This window comes from Indicator indicator, chromosome 29 (assembly GCF_027791375.1).
Source record: "Indicator indicator isolate 239-I01 chromosome 29, UM_Iind_1.1, whole genome shotgun sequence".
Taxonomy (NCBI): Eukaryota; Metazoa; Chordata; class Aves; order Piciformes; family Indicatoridae; genus Indicator; species Indicator indicator.
Genome location: NC_072038.1, coordinates 400607 through 421088, shown reverse-complemented (window position 1 = coordinate 421088; position 20482 = coordinate 400607). Strand labels below are relative to the sequence as shown.

Genomic DNA, 20482 nt, shown 5'->3' with positions numbered 1-20482 from the left:
ATCACCTCACCAGTAAAACCCAACCACACATCTAAGCTGAAATCTTTTCCCAGTGAGAGGTGCCAGCATGTCAGGGAGGAGGCTTCTGCAGCATGTTCCAATCCAAGGGTGCCAAGGTGAGAGTCTTGCTCCTGGCACCCATGGGATGTGACTGTCTTGCTCTGTACAGTGTGCTAAGGAATTGGTCAGCTAAGGAATCCTGCACTCTGCACACAGCCAGCAGCTGCCCTCAGAACAATGGCTGCAACAGGTAACCAGCAGCACCTCTGCACCACCACGGATGGTGCTCCAATGGTCCTGCTCCTGCTGAGCACCTTGGAGCAAGGGAAGCTTTTATGGCACGTGGAGACATCCCCAGCTCCTTGCTGGTGGTCTCCATCCCCAGCAGCCCCAGAGATACTTGCAAGGCTGGGCCAGGAACAGAGCTGGTGTTCCATGAAAGAATCCTTCACATACACAGAAGCTGCAGGAGCAGGAGCCAGGGGATTCAGAATCTTCAGGCTGAGTCTTCAGCTTTGCACAGCAGAGTTGGGCTCTGCAAAAACAACCAGCACACTGCAAAAACATCTCAGTGGAAATCATAGAATTGTTTTGGTTGGAAGGGACTTCTAAGATCATGTTTCAACTGGTTAGCTCCAAAATCTCCTGTAAGGAGCTGTGAGACCACAGTAAGACCAAAGTTTGGGTCTTGGCAGGGGGTCTCGGTGCTTCCCACTCCAAGGACACCTTTGTGTGTCTGCTGTCTCCACCTCCTGAGGACCACTTGAGCTGCTAGCTCTGCTGCAAACCTGCCAGCTCTGCTGCAAACCTGCACAGTGTCCACCTGCTGCAAACCTGCCAGAAAAGGATGTAAAGAAGACAGCAGAGCCAACACCTCTCCCCCTCCAGCCTGCCCTGGGGACTGGAGAGCATTTGTGTGCCCTGTTGCAGCACTCATTTGCCTTCTTTCTGCCCTCTTCCACAACCCTGCCTGTGGAGCATGTCCTCTTTACAGGTGCTCATGGCTGCTCCTCTCCACAGGACATGCCCCTGAGCGAGGTGGAGCACTGGTTCCAGCAGGTGGTGGCAGCAGTGGAGTCTGCAGGACACGAGGCCAGCGCAGACCGCGGCCAGCACGCAGCCAGGCTGGGAAAGATTCACCAGGATGTCCTCAGCTCCCTGCAGGCAGGTGAGCTCCTGGTGGGTTGAGGCTGCTGCACAAGCTGGCAGGGCCCTGCCTCTCTGCTGTGTCCTCCCCATTGCCCTCCCACAGCTGTCCATCCATCCCCATCTGCCTCCACTTCAGCAGCACTCATCACCGGGATCAGGGCATCTCAGCCTGGCTCCTTGCAGTGGCCTCTGGTGCAGGATGCCAGACTGCACCTGGCAGTGGAAGGCAGATTTGTCCCCTGACAAAAGGGACTGTGGCAATCTCTGCTGCTAATTCAGCTGCCCTGAGGCCCACAGACCTTCATTGTTTGAAAAGGAGACCATAGATGTCAGCCAGGAGAGGCTGAACAGACTCTCTAGTGCTCTGCTGGTGTAAGATACCTCCTGCCATGGCCTAGACTGTGCACCACTCCCTGAAACCTCCTTGGACTGCTCTGGTGGACAGTGGTACCACCATCTCCTTCCACCCCTCTCAGTCCTCTGTCCCAGGATGGTGTCACCAGGCCTGCACTGACTGTACCAAACATCTCCATCCATCCCAGCTCCTCACACAACTCCGAGGTGTTTCCCAGAGGGAAATGGGGGTCATGTTTTTCTCTTCATGGCTGCTCCTGGAGGAAGGTCCCTACAGCCCAACCCCATCTCCCAAAAGAGCTGGAGACTGTCCTGGGGCAAGAAGCAGAGAGTAGTGCAGGGCAGAGGAGTGGAACCAATTCCTTTTGGTGGCAGAGAGCTATCAAATTGTCTCAGTGCTTCTCCAAGAGCCAAAAGGGGTCTAAAAGAGCCAGCAATGGTGGGGGCAGAGGGCTCCCTTGCATCCCAGCTGAGATCATCAAGGGAGGTCCTCCCATGGGTGGTGGAGGTTCAATGCTAGAAGAGTTCCATTTGTTCTGTAACCCCTCTGCTGTCTGTGGCAAAGTCCTTCACTTGCCCATAGCTGAGGTTCCTCATCTTCATTTCTGCCTTCCCCTGATGGTGCAGGTACCTCCTTGTGGCTCAGTCTGACAGCAGAGCTCTGTGATTCCATCCTCACATCTGACCAGAAGGCAGCCAGGGTAGCAGAGCCCCTGGAGCTCAGCAGGGCTGTCTCAGCACAGCACCAGAGAGGGCTTTGGGCATCTGTGCAGGGAAACTGCTGCTGTGTGTGCATAGAACCACAGAATAGCTTGAGTGGGAAGGGACCTTGAAGATCATCCAGTTCCAACTCCCCCTGCCATGGGCAGGGACACCTCCCACCAGCCCAGGTTGCTCAAGGCCTCATCCAACCTGGTCTTGAACACTTCCAGGGATGAGGAGTCTGCAGCCTCCCTGGACAACCTGTGCCAGTCTCTCCCCACCCTCACTGGAAAGAATTTCTTCTTCACCTACAGTCTCAATCTCACCTCTGCCAGCTCAAAGCCATTGTTCCTCATCCTGTCACTCCCAGCCTTGTCCAAAGTCCCTCCCCAGCAATCCTGCAGCCCCTTCAGGTACTGGAAGGCTGCTCTAAGGTCTCCCTGGAGCCTTCTCCTCTCCAGGCTGAACAGCCCCAACTCTCCCAGCCTGTCCCCATAGAAGAGATTCTCCATCCCTCTGATCATCCTTGTTGCCTCCTCTGGACACTCTCCAGCAGTTCCATGTCCTCCCTGTGTTGTGGGCTCCAGAGCTGGATGCAGTGCTGCAGGTGTGGTCTCAGAGAGCAGAATGAACTATGTGAAAACAGTGTTGAGAGTCTTCAAGTTTCCTTGTTCCTGCAGGCAATGCTCCCCTGGGAGGGCTGCAGGGCACCCCTCTGCCCAACCCCAACATCAGCTTTCACCTCTGGACAGAAGATGAGCAGCTCTGTGAGTGCCCAGGGGGCCTGTGGGGGGTTGGGATGGTTCCTGAGCTGGGGAGCCTGTGCAAAACTTGTCATTGAGCCTTGGTTCTTGAGCTGTGAGTTTCACATCAGCCAAGGGCCAAGCTCAAGGAGGCTCCTGCTGACTGCAGCAACCTTTCTTCTTGTGGGGGGTTGGGCTCAGACCTGGGCATTCCAGAACCACAGAGTGGTAGGGGTTGGAAGGGACCTCTGGAGATCATGGAGTCCAACCCCCTGCCAAGGCAGGGTCACCTGGAGAAGGTCACACAGGAACACATCCAGACAGGTTTTGAAAGTCTCTGGAGATGGACACTCCTCCACCTCCCTGGGCAGCCTGCTCCAGGGCTCTGCCACTTTAAATCAAAGAAGTTCCTCCACCTGTTTAGATGGAACTTCTTATGTTCAAGTTTGTGCCCATTGCCCCTTGTCTTGTCTCTGGGCAGCAGTGGGGAGGTGAAGGAGATGTGGAGAGGAGTGTGTGGGGCAGGCTGCAGCAGGATTTGTCCAAAGGAGCTGATCTCAGTGACAGTGAAGCTCTCTTCATGCTGTAATGGGGAATGGGACTGAAGAGCTGACTCTTAGAGCTGCTGCTGGAGGTGCTGGCCCTAGGGTCTGCATAAGCAGAGGGGAGCTGCAGCAGGACTGGGGCTCAGCCTGGCTCTGGTTGCATTTCTGAGGCTGCCCTCTCCGTGCAGGGAAGGAGCTGGTGCTGTTCATCCGCCCAGTGGCACAGAGCTGCGAGCCTGAGTGCCTCAGCCAGGAGCTGGACACCTTTGAGACGCAGGACATCCTCTCTGGCTGCGAGTGCTGCCGGCAGCCTCGCTTCTCCGTGCTCTCCACCGACAGCGGCATCGAGAGAGACCTGCCCCTGCCAGCCGAGGAGTCCCTCCCGCCGTGCGGCACGGACCCGGAGCACTCCCGGCTGCACAGGAAGGGGGGCATCAAAAAGAAGCCATCTCCCCTGGAGAGCGTGGCCTTCCTGCAGGCTGGCTGCAACGCTGCTGGGCTGAAGCCCCCAGGCAAGCTGCAGAGGAGACCTGGCACCCCCCCGGGGCCTGCAGCCCTGCTCCAGAGGCTGCACACTGCCCGCATCCTGCTGCTGGGGGACGACCGCGTCCTGGGGCGCCTGGCACAAGCCTACCACTCTCTGAGGTACCTTGGTGGCTCTGGGCACTGGGGGAAGGCAGCACAGAGTGGGGGCTTTGCTCTTCAGCCTGTTGAAGCAGCCCAGATGGGAGCCCATCCTCACCCCATGCCCTGGGGCGAGCTGGGGCTCAGTTGTTGTGCACCTCAATGCCTCTGACTTGACCGACTGCAGGGAAGGGTTTGGTTCTGCTGGCCCAAGGGGTGCCCAGGGTGAGCTTTGCCCTTCTGCCCATGGGATGGGGTCAACGAACAAGAAATGAGGCAAGAGATTATTCCTGTCAAAAGCTAAAAATCCTAAAGCAAAGCTGTTTCCCAGATGGATCTTCCCAGCTGGTTCACCTGGGCCAGCAGAGCAGTGTGGGCTGGGGCTGGGCTGCTGTGCAGGCAGCAGCCTGGGGAGCAGGTTTGGTGCTAAGAGGACAACCAGTCCCAGCCAAGAGCTTGTCTACAGGTTGGACCAGAGGATTCTTGGGGTCCCTTCCAACCTGGCATTCTGTGATTCTCTGCACACCCCTTGCCCACTTCATCTCCTTCTACTTGATGTGGGGACCCAGGGGTATTACAGCCATCCCCTCACACTGGGCGAAGGAGGAGGGTGAGGAGGACCTGTGCCCCTATGGCAGAGCAGCTGCACCTGCTGGCACTGCCAGCCTTGGCCAAGAGCCACGTTCTTCCACCTTCCCCATGTGACTCAGCTATTTCTTTTCCCATCTCAAGGAAGAGAGAGACACGGAGAGCTTTCCTGACTCCCAGGCTGAACCTGCAGTTCTACTACATCCCAGTGGTGGCAGAGCAGCCAAGCACCTCGGTGAGACTGGGCTGGGCAGCTCTGGGTGCGGCTGCCAGCGGCTGAGGGGATTTTTGGAGGAAGAGCAGGGGGGGCTGACAGGAAATGCCCTATTTCTGGAACAAGGAGGATGGGAGCCAGGACAGGGTGGTGGGGATCAGGTTGCAGGCTGGCTGTGGGAATTGAAAGCTTGAGGAGGGCAAATTGAGACTGGAGATTAGGAAGCAATTCTTTAGGGAGAGGTTGGGGAGACACTGGCACAGGTTGCCCAGGGAGGCTGTGGATGCCCCCTCCCTGGAGGTGTTCAGGCTGGATGAGGCCTTGAGCAACCTGGGCTGGTGGGAGGTGTCCCTGCCCATGGCAGGGAGGTTGGAACTGGATGATCTTGAAGGTCCCTTCCAACCCAACCCATTCTGTGAGTCTCTGAATGCTTCTGTAAGTGCTGGAGTCCTACAGAAGCTTCTGTGCACAAGGAAAAATTTTGTGCTTTTAAGAAATATTCTGCTAGTGCTGCAAGCAACTCTCCCCTCAGGTACAGAGTGTGAAAGACACCTCCAGACTCACAGAATCAATGACTGCATCCAGCTGGAAGGGACCTTTCCAGCTCGTCTTGTCCAACCCCCCTGCAGTCAGATATTGAAAGGGATTTGGGCCACTGAAGCTTAGTGAGTTACCATCCAGCAGCAGCAGCTGGCCCTGTGCAGTGCCTGCAGTGATGCCAGTGCAGAAGAAGACATCACAGCCTCATCCAACCTGGACCTTAAAGCTCATCCAGTTCCAACCCTCCTGCCATGGGTTTAAGATCTCCCGACTCAAACCATTCCATGAATCCATGAGATCTGTCAGATCCAGAGACATTCAGGTTGCTCCAAGGTGATAGCTCATAGTTTTGCTTCTACGTTCCAGCTATAGGAGCATCTGGGGAGCTTTGGCAAAGGGTTGATGCTTTTCACACTTCCTAGAGGCACAGAGCAAGCAGCAGTCACCTCTTGCTGAGGGCTTTGCCTGCTTGATTGTGGCCCCAGTTTTAGTTGTGCAGTCACTACCTCACACTTTGTCTTGAGCACATCTCATCCCCTCTGACAGCCTCAGGACTGTGATAAACAAACAGCTGCAGTCTTCCCAACGTTTGCAGCTGGCCCAGAGCTGGCTGTGAGTCCTGACAACTCTGTCATTGTGAGAAGGAGCATTTCTGGTGGACTGGGGCCAGGCTCTTCTCAGTGGTGCCCAGTGATAGAACATGGTAAAACGGGCACAAACTGGAACCTAGGAGGTTCCCTGAAAAGGAGGAGAAAGTTCTTTGTTGTGAGGGTGCTGGAGGCCTGGAGCAGGCTGCCCAGAGAGGTTGTGGAGTCTCCTTGTGTGGAGAGCTTCCAAGCCCAGCTGGGCCATTGTGCTCCTGGGCAAGCTGCTGTGGGTGCCCTGCTTGAGCAGAGGAGTTGGACTGGGTGATGCCCAGAGGTCTCTTCCACCCTCCACCATGCTGGGATTCAGGGATGATATTCTTCTTTTCATTCTTCAACTGGTTTTTGTTCTTGAGCACCTGCTAGATGAGTGCTGCCAGAAATGTTTTGCCAGGGGGAGGTATAGGGGAGCTGCTCACATGGCATTTGTGCCCCAGCTCCTTCTGCCTCCTCTTTGGCTCCTGCTGTTGAGCCAGGACCATGCTGAGCTGTGTTTTTCTCCAACAGGACCAGCCTGCCACAGGCCAGGAGGAGCTCTGTGAGGTGGCCACGTACCTGGGCAGAGCTGACCCATGGTATGAGAGCAACATCAACACTCTGTGCCACATGATTCCCAAGCTGGCCACCATGGTAAGAGGGAAACCTTCCCACCTTGCCAGCCTGGCCCATTTCCCAGACACATCTGCTGTATCTGGGGCCAAGCTCATGCCCTGCTGGGCTCCTCCCTGCCCCAGATAGAGCCTAAAATACAAATGCACAAATCCACGCTGGGTGCAGAGTGTAGCCCTGAAGAGAGAGACTTAGGGGTGTTGGGTGCTGAGCAGCTCTCCAGGAGCCAGCAGTGCCCTCCTGCAGCCCAGCAGGCAGCTGTGTGCTGGGCTGCAGCCAGAGGAGTGTGGGCAGCAGGGCAGGAGAGGGGATTCTGCCCCTGGGCTCTGCTCTGCTGAGACCTCACCTCCAATCCTGCCTCCAATCCTCACCTCCAATCCTGCCTCCAATCCTCACCTCCAATCCTGCCTCCAGTTCTGGTGTCCCTAGGACACAGAGCTGTTGCAATGAGTCCAGAGGAGGCTGCAAAGATAATCCAAAGGCTGAAGCACCTCTACTATGAAGATAGGCTGAGGTTAGCTGGGTCTATTCAGAAGACTTCAGGGGGACCTTAGAGCTGCCTTCCAATACCTGCAAGGAACCTACAAGAAATCTAGAGAGGGACATTTCATAAGGGGTCCTCAGAGCTGCCTTCCAATACCTGCAGGGAACCTACAGGAAGTCTAGAGAGGGACTTTTCATAAGGGGGTCCAGTGACAGGACAAGGGGAGATGGTTTCAAGCTGAGGGAGAGCAGGGTTAGACTGGAGCTGAGGAAGAAGTTCTTCAGCAGTGAGACACTGGCTGCCCAGGGAGGCTGTGGATGCCCTCTCCTTGGAGATGTTCAAGGCCAGGCTGGATGAGGCCTTGAGCCACAAGGTCTAGTTGGGAGGTGTCCCTGCCCATGGCAAGGGGTTGGAGTAAATGATCTCCCAGGTCCCTTCCAGCCCAAACCATTCTATGGTTCTGACAAAGTCACCCCAGCAGCCCTGGCAGCCAGGAAGGTTCCTGTGGTTAACACTGCCCCAGCCCACAAGAGCCATTTGCTGTGAAGAGTTTTTTTTTGACCAAGGGACAGGAAATGGCAGATTTCAAGAAAGCAAATGTAAATGAGTCAGTTCCTGAAATCCCCCCAGCTCTGCTTTCTGGGCACTCTGAGCCACCCTCCACAGCTTCCAGGACAGCCTGGTGGGTCGGCACAAGCCTTGGCTTCTCCCTTTGCCTTTGACTAGTTATGGTAAAGTTGCTTGGGTGTGCTGCAGAGCTGGGGCAGGATGGCATAGAGTCATAGAACCATAGAATCCCTTTGGTTGGAAAAGAGCCCAAAGGTCATCAAGTCCAACCAGCAACCCCAGCAGCACCATGGCCCTTAAACCATTAAGCTGTTGCAGCAGAGGAGCAGCCATTGCATGAAGAAACTGGCATGTGGCTTGCAGAGAGCTACCAGAGCTTTGATAATTGCTGGGAGAACATCACCAGGACTTAGAATCAGGCTCCTGCCTTTTTGCCCTCAGCAAGTAACATAGAACCACAGAATCATGGAGGTTGGAAAGCCCTCTGAGATCATCCAGTCCAACCAGCAACCCAACACCACCATGGCCACTAAACCATGGCCCCCAAGTGCCATGGCCACAGGTTTCTGGAAGACCTCCAGGGATGGTGATGCCACCACCTCCCTGGGCAGCCTGTGCCAATCCCTGACCACTCTTGCAGCAAAGAAATTTTTCCTCATCTCCAACCTGACCCTCCCCTGGCACAATTCCAGGCCATTTCGTCTCCTCCTATCACCTGAGACTAGGGAGAAGGAGAAGGACAAGGTGCAAATGGCTCTGAGCCCTAACCAGGTGTCAGGACACTGATGGACTTCAGCAGCCCTCAGCAGCCTCACCTGGATCCCTGTTTGGGCTCAGCCAAAGAGCTGCACTCCTGACACTGAGTCACAACTGATGCCAACGTGATGCCCCACTGAGCACAGCCAGAGCTAACCTAACCCTCCCCTGGCACAACCTGAAGCCACTTCCTCTCCTGTCACCTGAGACTAGGGAGAAGAGCCCAACCTCGCTCCAACCTCCTTTCAGCTGCTGGCTCCTTCTTCATGTGGGAAGGTGGGAGGGTTGGTGGCAGTGTTCTTGAGAAGCTGTGGCTGATCCAAGATGTGATTTGCACCCCCCCAGCCTTCCTCTCCAAGCAAACATCTCGTGACCGATCTGTTCATCACCGACGTCATCGCTTACTACGCTCGCATGGGCAGCCAGCCTGTCTGCTTCCAGGTCTATGCTGTGAAGGTAGGTGACACAGCCCTTGTGCCTCCACATGGCCCTGCCAGGGCATGCAGACCCCCACAGAATCACAGAATCATCAGCCAGCTTGGAGGAGACCTCCAAGATCATCCAGTCCAACCGATCACCCAACCCTATCCAATCAGCCAGACCGTGGCACTGAGTGCCTCATCCAGGCTCTTCTTAAACACCTCCAGGGATGCTGACCCCAACACCTCCCTGGGCAGCCCATCCCAATGGGCAATATCTCTCTCTGTGAGGAATTTCTTTTTAAGATCAAGCCTAAACTTCCCCCTGCACAGCTTGAGACTGTGTCCTCTTGTTCTGGTGCCTGGGAGAAGAGCCCAACCCCCACCTGGCTACAACCTCCCTTCAGGTAGTTGTAGACAGCAATGAGGTCTGCCCTGAGCCTCCTCTTCTCCAGGCTAAACACCCCCAGCTCCCTCAGCCTCTCCTCACAGGGCTGTGCTCCAGACCCTCTCCCCTTTGTTGCCCTTCTCTGGACACCTTCCAGCATCTCAAAATCTTTCTTGTATTGAGGAGCCCAGAACTGGACACAGGACTCCAGGTGTGGCCTAACCAGTGCTGAGCACAGGGCAGGATGACTTCCCTGCTCCTGCTGGCCACACTATTGCTGATCCAGGCCAGGATGCCATTGGCCTTCTTGGCCACCTGGGCACACTGCTGCCCCACTGCAGGCAGAGCTGCTCCAAGTCAAGAGGGGTTAGGGGCTTTCAGCAGATCTGAGCCTGCACCTCTCTGTTGCTCAATGAGTCTCCCCCTTGCCAGCCTCCCAGCCCCAGTGACTCCATTGTAGCACAGCCAGTGGCAGTGGTGCTGGAATGGCTATTTCAGGATCACACACGACAGCAAAGTGAGCCTTGAAATCAGCAAGGACACAGATTTCCTGCTCTGCTGGATTTGGGGTTGCTCAGGAGCTCTGGCACCTCCTGCTGCTTTCGGTGCTGTGAGCAAAGAGGATTTTTCTCAGTGGCCTTGGCAAAACCTTCCTGTACCTTGCAGGGGCTTTGCAGGGCTTCCTGAAACAGCCTCTGATTTATTTCCTGCCAGCTCTTCTCAGAAATGGTATCAGAGTGAGACCTGGCATTTGATATGAGAGCAAGGAGCTGCTGCATTGTGGTCATGTAACATCACCCACCCATCTGCTCCTCTGGCAGGTTCCCCCCTTTAAAAGCTTAGGCTGGCACTGATGAAGATCTGCCTTGAATCTGCCCACAGCCCATGTGGCAACCTACTGCAGCAGAGGAGCAGCCACTGCATGGACAACCTGCCATGTGGCTTGCAAAGAGCTAGGAAAGCTTTGGTAATACTGCTGGAACGTCAGCAGGACTTAGAATCTGAGAATCATTGAATTGTTTGGGTTGGAAGAGCTCTCTGAGATCATCCAGTCCAACCAGCAACCCAGCACCACCATGGCCACCAAACCATGGCCCCCAAGTGCCATGGCCACACACTTCTGGAACACCTCCAGGGATGGGGACTCCACCACCTCCCTGGGCAGCCTCTGCCAATCCCTGACCACTCTTGCAGCTAAGTTTTTCCTCATCTCCAACCTAACCCTTTCCTGGCACAATTCCAGGCTATTTCCTCTGCTTCTATCACCTGATAGCAGAGAGAAGAGACCAACCCTCACCTCACTCCAACCTCCTTCCAGGGAGCTGTAGAGAGCAGTGAGATCTGAAGACACATAGCCTGGGGACACACAAAGATCTTGGGCCTCAGCTTGTGTGGCTCAGGAGTTTGGGGGGGGGTTGGTGAATTTTTATTTCACTCATTTCTTCTCCAAGTTAAAAATCAAATGAGAGAGAGAAAGAGAGTGAGTGTTTCAAGGAGGGGAAAGAGGAACTGGCTCCAAATTTGGGGTTCAGATAGATGCAGCTAACCCACTCTGTTGTCATGCAGGTTGTGCTGGGAGCACTGAACCTCTTGGGCCTTTCTGATTATTACTCTGCTGCTCCTCTTTGGCTGCAGAGAGTTTTCCTAGAGGGGAAAATCAACTCCCAGCTGATGGAGCGCTGCAAGTGGCTAGGAGGGGTTCTCCAGGACTTTTCCTAGAAGTGAGAATCAATTCCCAGCTGGATGTAGGACGAGAAGTGGCAAGGAAAGGTTCTGCAGGACTTTTGCTAGAAGTGAGAATCAACTCCCAGCTGATGGAGAGCTAGAAGTGGCCAGGAGAGGTTCTGCAGGACTTTTGCTAGAAGTGAGAATCAACTCCCAGTTGGATGGAGAACTGGAAGTGGCCAGGAGAGGTTCTGCAGGACTTTTGCTAGAAGTGAGAATCAATTCCCAGCTGGATGGAGAGCTAGAAGTGGCTAGGAGAGGTTCTGCAGGACTTTTGCTAGAAGTGAGAATCAATTCCCAGATGGATGGAGAGCTGGAAGTGGCCAGGAGAGGTTCTGCAGGACTTTTGCTAGAAGTGAGAATCAATTCCCAGCTGGATGGAGAGCTAGAAGTGGCCAGGAGAGGTTCTGCAGGACTTTTGCTAGAAGTGAGAATCAATTCCCAGCTGGATGGAGAGCTGGAAGTGGCCAGGAGAGGTTCTGCAGGACTTTGGCTAGAAGTGAGAATCAATTCCCAGTTGGATGGAGAGCTAGAAGTGGCCAGGAGAGGTTCTGCAGGACTTTGGCTAGAAGTGAGAATCAACTCCCAGCTGGATGTAGGACTAGAAGTGGCCAGGAGAGGTTCCCCAGGACGTTGTCTTTGCATTTTGCTCGATGCAAGCCTAGGAACAGCAAATGCTCCCTTGTCTGAATGACCAGCTGGTTTAGCTACAGGGGAGTTAGGTGCCTTGAGGCTCAGCCAGCAGCCGCAGCCCGGCGTGGGAAGCTGAGCCTCCTCTGTGAGTGCGCAGTGACACCCAGCGGCAGGGGACACCGCCCGCGCCTCTGCTGACAGCTCCGGCAGCCTCCTGGCAACACCTGGTGAGTGGCAGACCCTGGAGATGTTCAAGAGAAGCCTGGATGGGGCACTTGGTGCCATGGTCTGGTTGATTGCTTAGGGCTGGGTGATAGGTTGGACTGGAGGATCTTGGGGGTCTCTTCCAACCTGGCTGATTCTATGATTCTGTGAATATCTCTAAACACGTGAAGGGCAGGTGCCAGGAGCAGGGAGCCAGGCTCTGCTCAGGGATGGCCAATGAGAGAACAAGGGGCAGTGGGTGCAAGCTGGAGCAGAGGAGGTTCCATGGGAACATAAGGAAGAACTTCTTCCCTGTGAGGGTCACAGAGCACTGGAACAGGCTGCCCAGAGAGGTTGTGGAGTCTCTTTCCCTGGAGACATTCTGCACCCATCTGGGTGCATTCCTGGGTGACCTGTGCTGGATTCTATGGTCCTGCTCTGGCAGGGGGGGTTTGGACTCCATGATCTCCGAGGTCCTTTCCAACCCCTAACATCCTCTGACCCTGTGATTCTGTGACCTTAGCTTCAGAGAGCAGAGCAAGAGCAGCTGCCTGCAGCCTGTAGCACCCCGGCTGCCCTGCTGAGGTCCCTTGGGTCATGTCACACCTGGGTGCTCCAGAGACCCTTTTGAAGCCACAAGGCCAGGGTGACAGCACAGGCTGAGTGCAGAGGAGCTGCTCTTAGAGGTTTTCCTCTCTTTCAGATGTTCTTCAACGACCCAGCCCAGGAGCCAGCCGAGGATGTGTTCCTCACGGAGCTGCGCACCCAGGTGCAGGCCAGCACCTCCCCCAGAGGTGTGTCTGTGACCCCCTCCCTGAGCTCTGCAGCCTCAGCTGCCACCCTGGGGGGAGGCTGCCAGCTCCAGCTCCCACTCAGCCTGCAGCAGTCAAGGCCATGCCATGAGGCAATATAGATATATGGAGTCATAGAATGGGTTGGGTTGGAAGGGACCTTCAAGCTCATCCAGTTCCAACCCCCCTGCCGTGGGCAGGGACACCTCACACTACAGCAGGCTGGCCAGAGCCTCATCCAGCCTGGCTGCAAACACCTCCAGGGATGGAGCCTCAACCACCTCCCTGGACAACCCATTCCAGGCTCTCACCATTCTCATGGGGAAGAACTTCTTCCTCACATCCAGTCTGAATCTCCCCACTTCCAGCTTTATTCTATTCCCCCCTGTCCTGTCACTCCCTGATAGCCTAAAAAGTCCCTCCCCAGCTTTCTTGGACACAAGAAGGTCACCTGGGAGCCTTCTCTTCTCCAGACTGAACAGCCCCAACTCTTTCAGTCTGTCCTCATAACAGAGGTGCTCCAGCCCTCTGCTCATCCTCATGGCCCTTCTCTGGACACCTTCCAGCATGTCCATATCCCTCTTGTAACAGAGGCTCCAGAACTGGACGCAGTACTCCAGGTGGGGTCTCACCTCACCTCCCTGGCTGGATTCAATTCAAAAGGGTCAGTGTGACAAACCATGACTGCTGGATGATGGCTGGGGTAGCTCACCCCATGGGAGGACCCCTCTCTGTTGACCACAGACAGGTAGGGTGGGTGAAACCTCAATCCTGCCTGGTTCCCTCCTTGCAGAGTTAAGCCTGACCAAGAAGAAAGCAGCCCTGGATGGCCCTGGCATAGATCTTACAGTGACATACACAAAGGTAAGCGTGGGGCCCTCAACAGCCCCAAATGCCTCTGCTCAGAGGGATCCCCAGCCTGGCACAGATCTCTGACCCTCCTTCTTTCCTCTGGGCTTGCACTCCAGAGGTCAGAGATGCTGTGGTGAAGTTGAAAAGCCTGTTAGCTGCTGCCCTCTGTGTCCAAGGTGAACTAACAGAGCCCTTCCTGCAGGTTGTGGTGAGCGACCGAGCAAAGGAGCTGGCCCTGGCCCTGCGCTCCACAGGGCTGGTGATGAAAGCCATCCCTGCTGATGAGGCTGAAGGTAGGTCCTTCCTGCCTGGAACCATGTGGAAAGGGTTTGCTGAGCTTCCTGCTGCTCAGCAGAGTACATCTGACCCTGCTACTCAGTGCCAGTTGTGCCTGGGCTGTGGGGGCTGAAGCAGTGCCCTGCATGGCTTGGTGCCAGCAGTGTGGGGCTGTGTGTTCTGCAGCGACTGGTGTGCCTGGGGCTCCCTGGAACATGGGGTTCAGCATACCATGGTCTAGGCTTCCTCTTGCTGCAGCCTTCCTCTTTCTCCCTGCCCTTAGCATAACCTCTGAGGTTTCCACCCTGGGTGTGATCCCACACCAACCCCCAGCCCATGGAGTCCTCCTCTCCTGCTGTCCTACACCTGGCAGTGCACCCAGATATGGGCCCTGGCACCCAAAGCTGAGCTGAGATCATGCCATGGTCTAAGGCCAACATATTGCTTCTGTTGCAGACCTGGAGTGCCTGAATGTGACCATCACTGAAATCATCAGGATCAACAACTTGTCAGGACGATCCTTCTCAGTAAGTAGCTGTGGATGCTCATGGCCCTGGAGGGGTTGGCCAATGGATGGTGACCCCCATAAGACAACAGTGAAAGGGGAAACACTCTGAGAGGAGGAGAAGGCTTTGGGGCCACCCTGCTCAGAGACTTTTCTGCAGTTACTTTCCATGGAGAAGTCTTCAGTTGTGAGCCAGGGCTCCAGATGCCACCCCTGAGTGCATCAATACCACATGGAATCCTGTCTTGGGAGCCCCTGAGGGACTGAGCTGCTGCTGGGGTTATTCTGTGGCCCCAGGGACAAAGAGAAGAAATAGAACTTAGCCCCAGTCAGTGTGGCTGCAATTTGGTATAGGAGAGGGTCTGGAGCTTTGTCATCAACTCCATTAGCTCCACACCTCCAGCTGCAGTGTCTTGGACATCCCAAGAGCTCAGGAGAATAGAGGCCACTGGAGAAATATTTTCACAAAGTAGAAACAAGAAGCAGGAACTTCAGTGAACCTCATTAAGAAGTTCCATCTAAACATGAGGAGGAACTTCTTTAATTCAAGAGTGACAGAGCCCTGGAACAGGCTGCCCAGAGAGGTGGTGGAGTCTCCATCTCTGGAGACATTGAAAACCCACCTGGATATGTCCCTGTGTGTCCTTCTCTAGGTGACCCTGCCTTGGCAGGGGGTTTGGACTCTGTGATCTCCTGAGGTCCCTTCCAACCCCTGCCCTACTGTGGCACTGTGTAATCATGAGCTCAGAAAATGGATGTGCAAGAGCTGGGGCTGAAAACTTGGTCTCATGTCCTCTTTCTTTTTACATTCAAGAAGACCCCAGAGGAGACAGTGCCCCATGGGAATGTGTCACTGCAGTTGGGATGACATGAAGTATTATTGTGGCTTGGTCATTTAGGCTCTGAGGCCTCCATCCTCTCAGCTGGTATCTTTAGCTGCCCAGCATAGTTCTGCTTGTTTTCACCTGGCTTTTGGAAACCCCAACACACTGCAGCCTATGCTGCCCACCAAGATACACCTTGGGCCTGGAGAACAGAGCATGCCCTGCAGCAGCCATCCCAAACCTTGCAGACTGTGCAACCATCACCAGTTTGGAATCACAGAAACATTCAAGCTGGAAAAGAGCCTCAGGATCACCAAGTCCAACTGCTGACCCTACAAGGGTCACCCCTAAACCATAGCCCCAGGCACTACATCCAAACCACCTTCAAACACCTCCAGGCTTGGTGACCCCACCACCTCCCTGGGCAGCACATTCCAACCCCTGACCACTCTTGTAGTGAAAAAATGTTTCCTACTGTCCAGTCCAAACAGTGTGAGCAGGCAGTGTGAGCAAAGAGAAGCAGATTAGCAAGGAAGGGATGAGTATATAAAGAGTCACCAGGAGGACAAGGTCAATGAGGAGATTTAATTGCACAGTACAGGCACAACAGAAAGCACTGCTTTCAGCAGGACCATGCACCTGGGCTGGAGCCATCCTCCTTACCAATACAGACTGGGGGATGAGGTGTTGGAAAGCAGCCCTGTGAAAAGGACTTGGGGTGCTGATGGATGAGAAGCTGGACAGGAGCAGGCAGGATGAGCTTGCAGCACAGAAGGCAAATCACAGCCTGGGCTGCATCCAAAGCAGCATTGCCAGCAGATCAGAGAGGTGATTCTGCCACTTTGCTCTGCTGGGACCTCACCTGGAGCACTGTGTCCAGGTCTGGAGCCCTCAGTACAGGAAGGACATGGACCTGGTGGAGCAGGTCCAGAGGAGGGTCATGAAAATGATCAGGGGGTTGGAGCAGCCCTGCTACAAGGACAGGCTGAGGGAGCTGGGGGAGTTCAGCCTGGAGAAGAGAAGGCTCCAGGGAGACCTAAGAGCAGCCTGCCAGGACCTGAAGGGAGCTACAAGAAGGATGGACAGAGACTGTGTGCAAAGGCCTGCAGGGACAGGACCAGGGGCAATGGCTTCAAACTAGAGCAGAGCAGATTGAGATTGGATGTGAGGAACAAGTTCTGCACCATGAGGGTGGTGGAACACTGGAACAGGTTGCCCAGGGAGGTGGTTGAGGCTCCATCCCTGGAGATGTTCAAGGTGAGGCTTGCTCTGGGCAACCTGATCCAGTTGGAGATGTCCCTGCTGAGTGCAGAGGGGGTTGGACTGGATGAGCTTTGGAGGTCCCTTCTGGCCCAGACCATTCTATGATTCTATAAACCTACCCAGTGGCAGCTTGGGACTGTTCCCTCTTGTTCTATGACTAATTAGCTGTGAGAACAGACCAGCAGCAACCTCTCCACAGCCTCCTGTCAGGTAGCTGCAGAGAGCACTGAGGTCTCCCCTCAGCCTCCCCTTCTGCAAGTTAATGTTCGCTCTTGCCAAATGTGAGCAGGTTGTGATGACAGCAGAAGGTCAAGAGAGACTCTTCTCTCCCTGAAGAAGTCACCTGGTGTCACAGAGAAACATCACCATGTGTGCCTTTCATACCTGCTGTGCACCACCCCCCAGCACCAGGCAGCCGAGGAAGGGAGGTGAGAGTCTCACTGGGCTCTTCCTCCTCTCTCAACCCAGGCTGTGGCAAACAGGCTGAGGACTCAGCACATCACCATCAGGAGCACAGAGCAGAGGCCCTTCACGGTGTGCCTGGACAAGGACAGCAGAAGAACCTTCAGGAACGTGATCAGGTGAGAATGCCACAGCTGCCAGACTGCACGGGGAGCTTCAGCCCTCCCTGGGGGGGCTCCCAGGGGGGCAAAGCTCTTTCTTAGGGAGTTCCAATCCTGACCCAGAGATGACAAAGGATCCATCCTCCACAACAGAGCTCAGAGGGTCATCATCATTGGCACAGAGTCAACTTGGAGGCCTGTGGCCAGTGGTGTCCCCAGGGATCTGTACTGGGTCCAGTTTTGTTCAATATCTTTATCAATGACCTGGCTGAGGACATTGAGAGTCCCCTCAGCAAGTTCTGATGATACAAAACTGGGGGGTGGCTGACACCCCTCAGGCTGTGCTGCCATCCAGTGTGACCTGGGCAGGCTGAGAGCTGGCTGCAGGCAAACCTCATGGAGTTTAATAAGGACAAGTGCAGGGTCCTGCATCTGGGGAGGAATAACAGCAGGCACCAGGACAGGTTAGAGGCTGCCCTGCTGGAGAGCAGCTCCACAGAGACAGACCTTGGAGTGCTGGTGGGCAGCAAGTTCTGCATGGAACAGCAATGTGCTCTTGTGGCCAAGAGAGCCAATGGGATCCTGGGGTACAGCAAGAAAGGTGTCCAGCAGGGCTGGGGAGGTTCTTCTACCTCTCTACTCTGCCCTGCTGAGACCACACCTGGAGTACTGTGTCCAGTTTGGGGCTCCCCAGTTCAAGAGAGACAGAGACCTGCTGGAGAGAGTCCAACAGAGAGCCAGGAGGATGCTTAGGGGACTTGAGCATCTCCCCTGTGAAGAGAGACTGAGAGCCCTGGGGCTGTTTAGTCTGGAGAAGAGAAGGCTGAGAGGGATCTGATCAATGTCTATCAATAGCTGAGGGGTGGGGGGCAGGAGGAGGGGGCCAGGCTCTGCTGGGTGGTGCACAGTGATAGGACAAGGAACAATGGAGACAAACTGGAACAGAGAAGATTTCAGCTCCACAGGAGGAGAAACTTCTTTCCAGTGAGGGTGACAGAGCCCTGGAGCAGGCTGCCCAGGGGGGTTGTGGAGTCTCCTTCTCTGGAGCCTTTCCAACCCCACCTGGATGCATTCCTGTGCAGACTGCCCTGGGTGATGCTGCTCTGGCAGGGGGGTTGGACTGGATGAGCTCTGGAGGTCCCTTCCAACCTCTGATATACTGTGAGATTGTGAGACTGTGATCTTGCTTCTCCAGAGAAAGCAGGGCCGGATGGAGCTCTCCCACCTTGGTAGTTTTGGGTGAGAAACAAAATGGTTCTTCCATTTTAAGTGCTGTCATTGAGACAGTAGAAGGATAGATACCTCCAGGGACAAACTAATCTTAGATCTCCTTAGATAATCAATGGAGCTGCTGCTCTCTCCACTGACAGCATTCCTCACCAGGATATCTCGAGCATAGGAAGGTAGGGGAAGTGAATTCAGGAGAAGTGTGGCCATCAGGACAGGGGAGGAGATTCTCCCCCTCTGCTCCACTCTGCTGAGACCACACCTGGAGCTCTGTGTCCAGTTCTGGAGCCCCTAGTACAAGAAGGATCTGGAGGTGCTGGAAGGTGTCCAGAGAAGGGCCAGGAGGATGAGCAGAGGGCTGGAGCTGCTCTGCTCTGGAGACAGACTGAGAGAGTTGGGGCTGTGCAGTCTGGAGAAGAGAAGGCTTTGAAGAGACCTTCTTGTGGCCTTCCAGGATCTGAAGGGGGCTACAAGAAAGGTGGGAAGGGACTTTTTAGGGTGTCAGGGAGTGATAGGACTGGGGGGAATGGAATAAAGCTGGAAGTGGGGAGATTCAGACTGGACATGAGGAAGAAATTCTTCCCCATCGGGAGACCCTGGAATGGGGTTCACCATGAGACCCTGGAATGGGTTGTGCAGGGAGGTGGTTGAGGTCCCATCCCTGGAGGTGTTTAAGGCCAGGCTGGATGAGGCTCTACCCAGGCTGATCTAGTATGAGGTGTCCCTGCCCATGGCAGGACGTTTGGAACTGGCTGATCCTTGTGGTCCCTTCCAACCCTGACAATTCTATGATTCTAATTCAGCCCTGTGAAAGCAGCAGGATCAATGTCCCTGCAGGAGTTGCAGTGAGATATGATGTGTTGGCTGCAGACAGCCAGGTGGTTCAAAGTCCCTGTGGAACAGCCATCAAATGAGCAGTGTGGAGACCTCAGCTGAGCCAGGCTAAGGATTGCTGGTTTCATGCTCAGAATCTAATTCACATCAACTCAGAAATTGCTGGAGCAAGTCCAGAGGAGGCCAGGAAGATGATCAGAGGGCTGGAGCACCTCTTGTATGGGGACAGGCTGGGAGAGTTGGAGCTGGTTAGGCTGGAGAAGAAAAGGCTCCAGGGAGACCTTAGAGCAGCCTTCCAGTACCTGAAGGGGCTCCAGGAGAGCTGGGGAGAGACTTTGGACAAAGGCTGGGAGTGATAGAATGAGAGGGAATGAACTGAAACTTAGGAGGGGAGATTGAGACTGGAGATGATGAAGAAATTCTTTGCAGTGAGGGTGGTGAGACACTGGCACAGGTTGCCCAGGGAGGTTGTGGATGTCCCCTCCCTGGAGGTGTTCAAGGCCAGGCTGGATGAGGCCTTGAGCAACCTGGGCTGGTGGGAGGTGTCCCTGCCCATGGCAGGGGACTTGGAACTGGATGAGCTTTAAGGTCCAGGTTGGATGAGGCTGTGATGTCTTCTTCTGCACTGGCATCACTGCAGGCACTGCACAGGGCCAGCTGCTGCTGCTGGATGGTTACTCACTAAGCTTCAGTGGCTTCAGTGGTGGGAGGTGTCCCTGCCCATGGCAGGGGGGTTGGAACTGAATGACCTTTAAGGTCCCTTCCAACCCAAATCATTCTACAAATTTATGAATCTTTCCAGCCAAAACCAGTTTAAAAGCCATAAAAGCAGCTGCACAGCTCAACACGGCAGCAGCCTCCCTCAGCAGCCAGTGGAGTGACCCTGGTGTTGGATCTGAGACCAGGCTGTGGCCATCAAGAGCAGATTGGCACAGGTAGTAACTCTGCTTGTGCTCTTGCAGCATGGAAGTGTCTCCTTGCCTAGAGCCCAGCTACTGCTTGCAGAAGACAAGGACAACAAAATTCAGCCTGCATGAAACAGAAGATGTGGGGCTGGTGAAGTACATGCCCAAGTCTCTGCTGTTGCCCATCAACACCTTTGCAGGTGTCATCCAGTGAGGAAAAGGAGAACAAGCTGAGGTGAAGAGATGTGCCACTGGGTCAGCACAGAGGAGATGGAAGAAGAGAACACACTAAAAGCCACCAACAGTGATGGTGTGAAAAGCTGCAAGAGCAGAGGTGTTGAGGCTTGAGGGAGGACAGCCATGCCCTGCTGAATGACAGCCATGACTACAGATGCCATCTCCTGCCCAGGGACAGAGCCATGCTGAAGAATTGAGTTGCAACCCTTTGCACAAGTCAGGGAAGAACGTTTCAGTGTCTTCCATTCAGGGAAAACACAGCTGAGGTGATGGTGCTTGCTGGGCTTGTGGATCACAGAGCTGTTTGCTGTGGGTAA

At 54.8% G+C, this 20482-nt stretch overlaps 1 protein-coding gene across 1 annotated transcript in view; it reads left to right on the top strand.

Annotated features, from left to right (window-relative positions):
* Window positions 1-20142, top strand: part of PIK3R6 (phosphoinositide-3-kinase regulatory subunit 6) — a 37188-nt gene extending 17046 nt beyond the window's left edge. The window contains exons 8-19 of the mRNA XM_054393931.1: window positions 1021-1168; window positions 2886-2972; window positions 3682-4138; window positions 4850-4965; window positions 6627-6733; window positions 8865-8975; window positions 12592-12682; window positions 13473-13543; window positions 13734-13824; window positions 14264-14334; window positions 16868-16980; window positions 19986-20142. Coding sequence (XP_054249906.1) covers window positions 1021-1168; window positions 2886-2972; window positions 3682-4138; window positions 4850-4965; window positions 6627-6733; window positions 8865-8975; window positions 12592-12682; window positions 13473-13543; window positions 13734-13824; window positions 14264-14334; window positions 16868-16980; window positions 19986-20142 — 1620 coding nt within the window. The remainder of the gene's footprint in view (window positions 1-1020; window positions 1169-2885; window positions 2973-3681; window positions 4139-4849; window positions 4966-6626; window positions 6734-8864; window positions 8976-12591; window positions 12683-13472; window positions 13544-13733; window positions 13825-14263; window positions 14335-16867; window positions 16981-19985) is intronic.
* The last annotated feature ends 340 nt before the right edge of the window (window positions 20143-20482 follow it).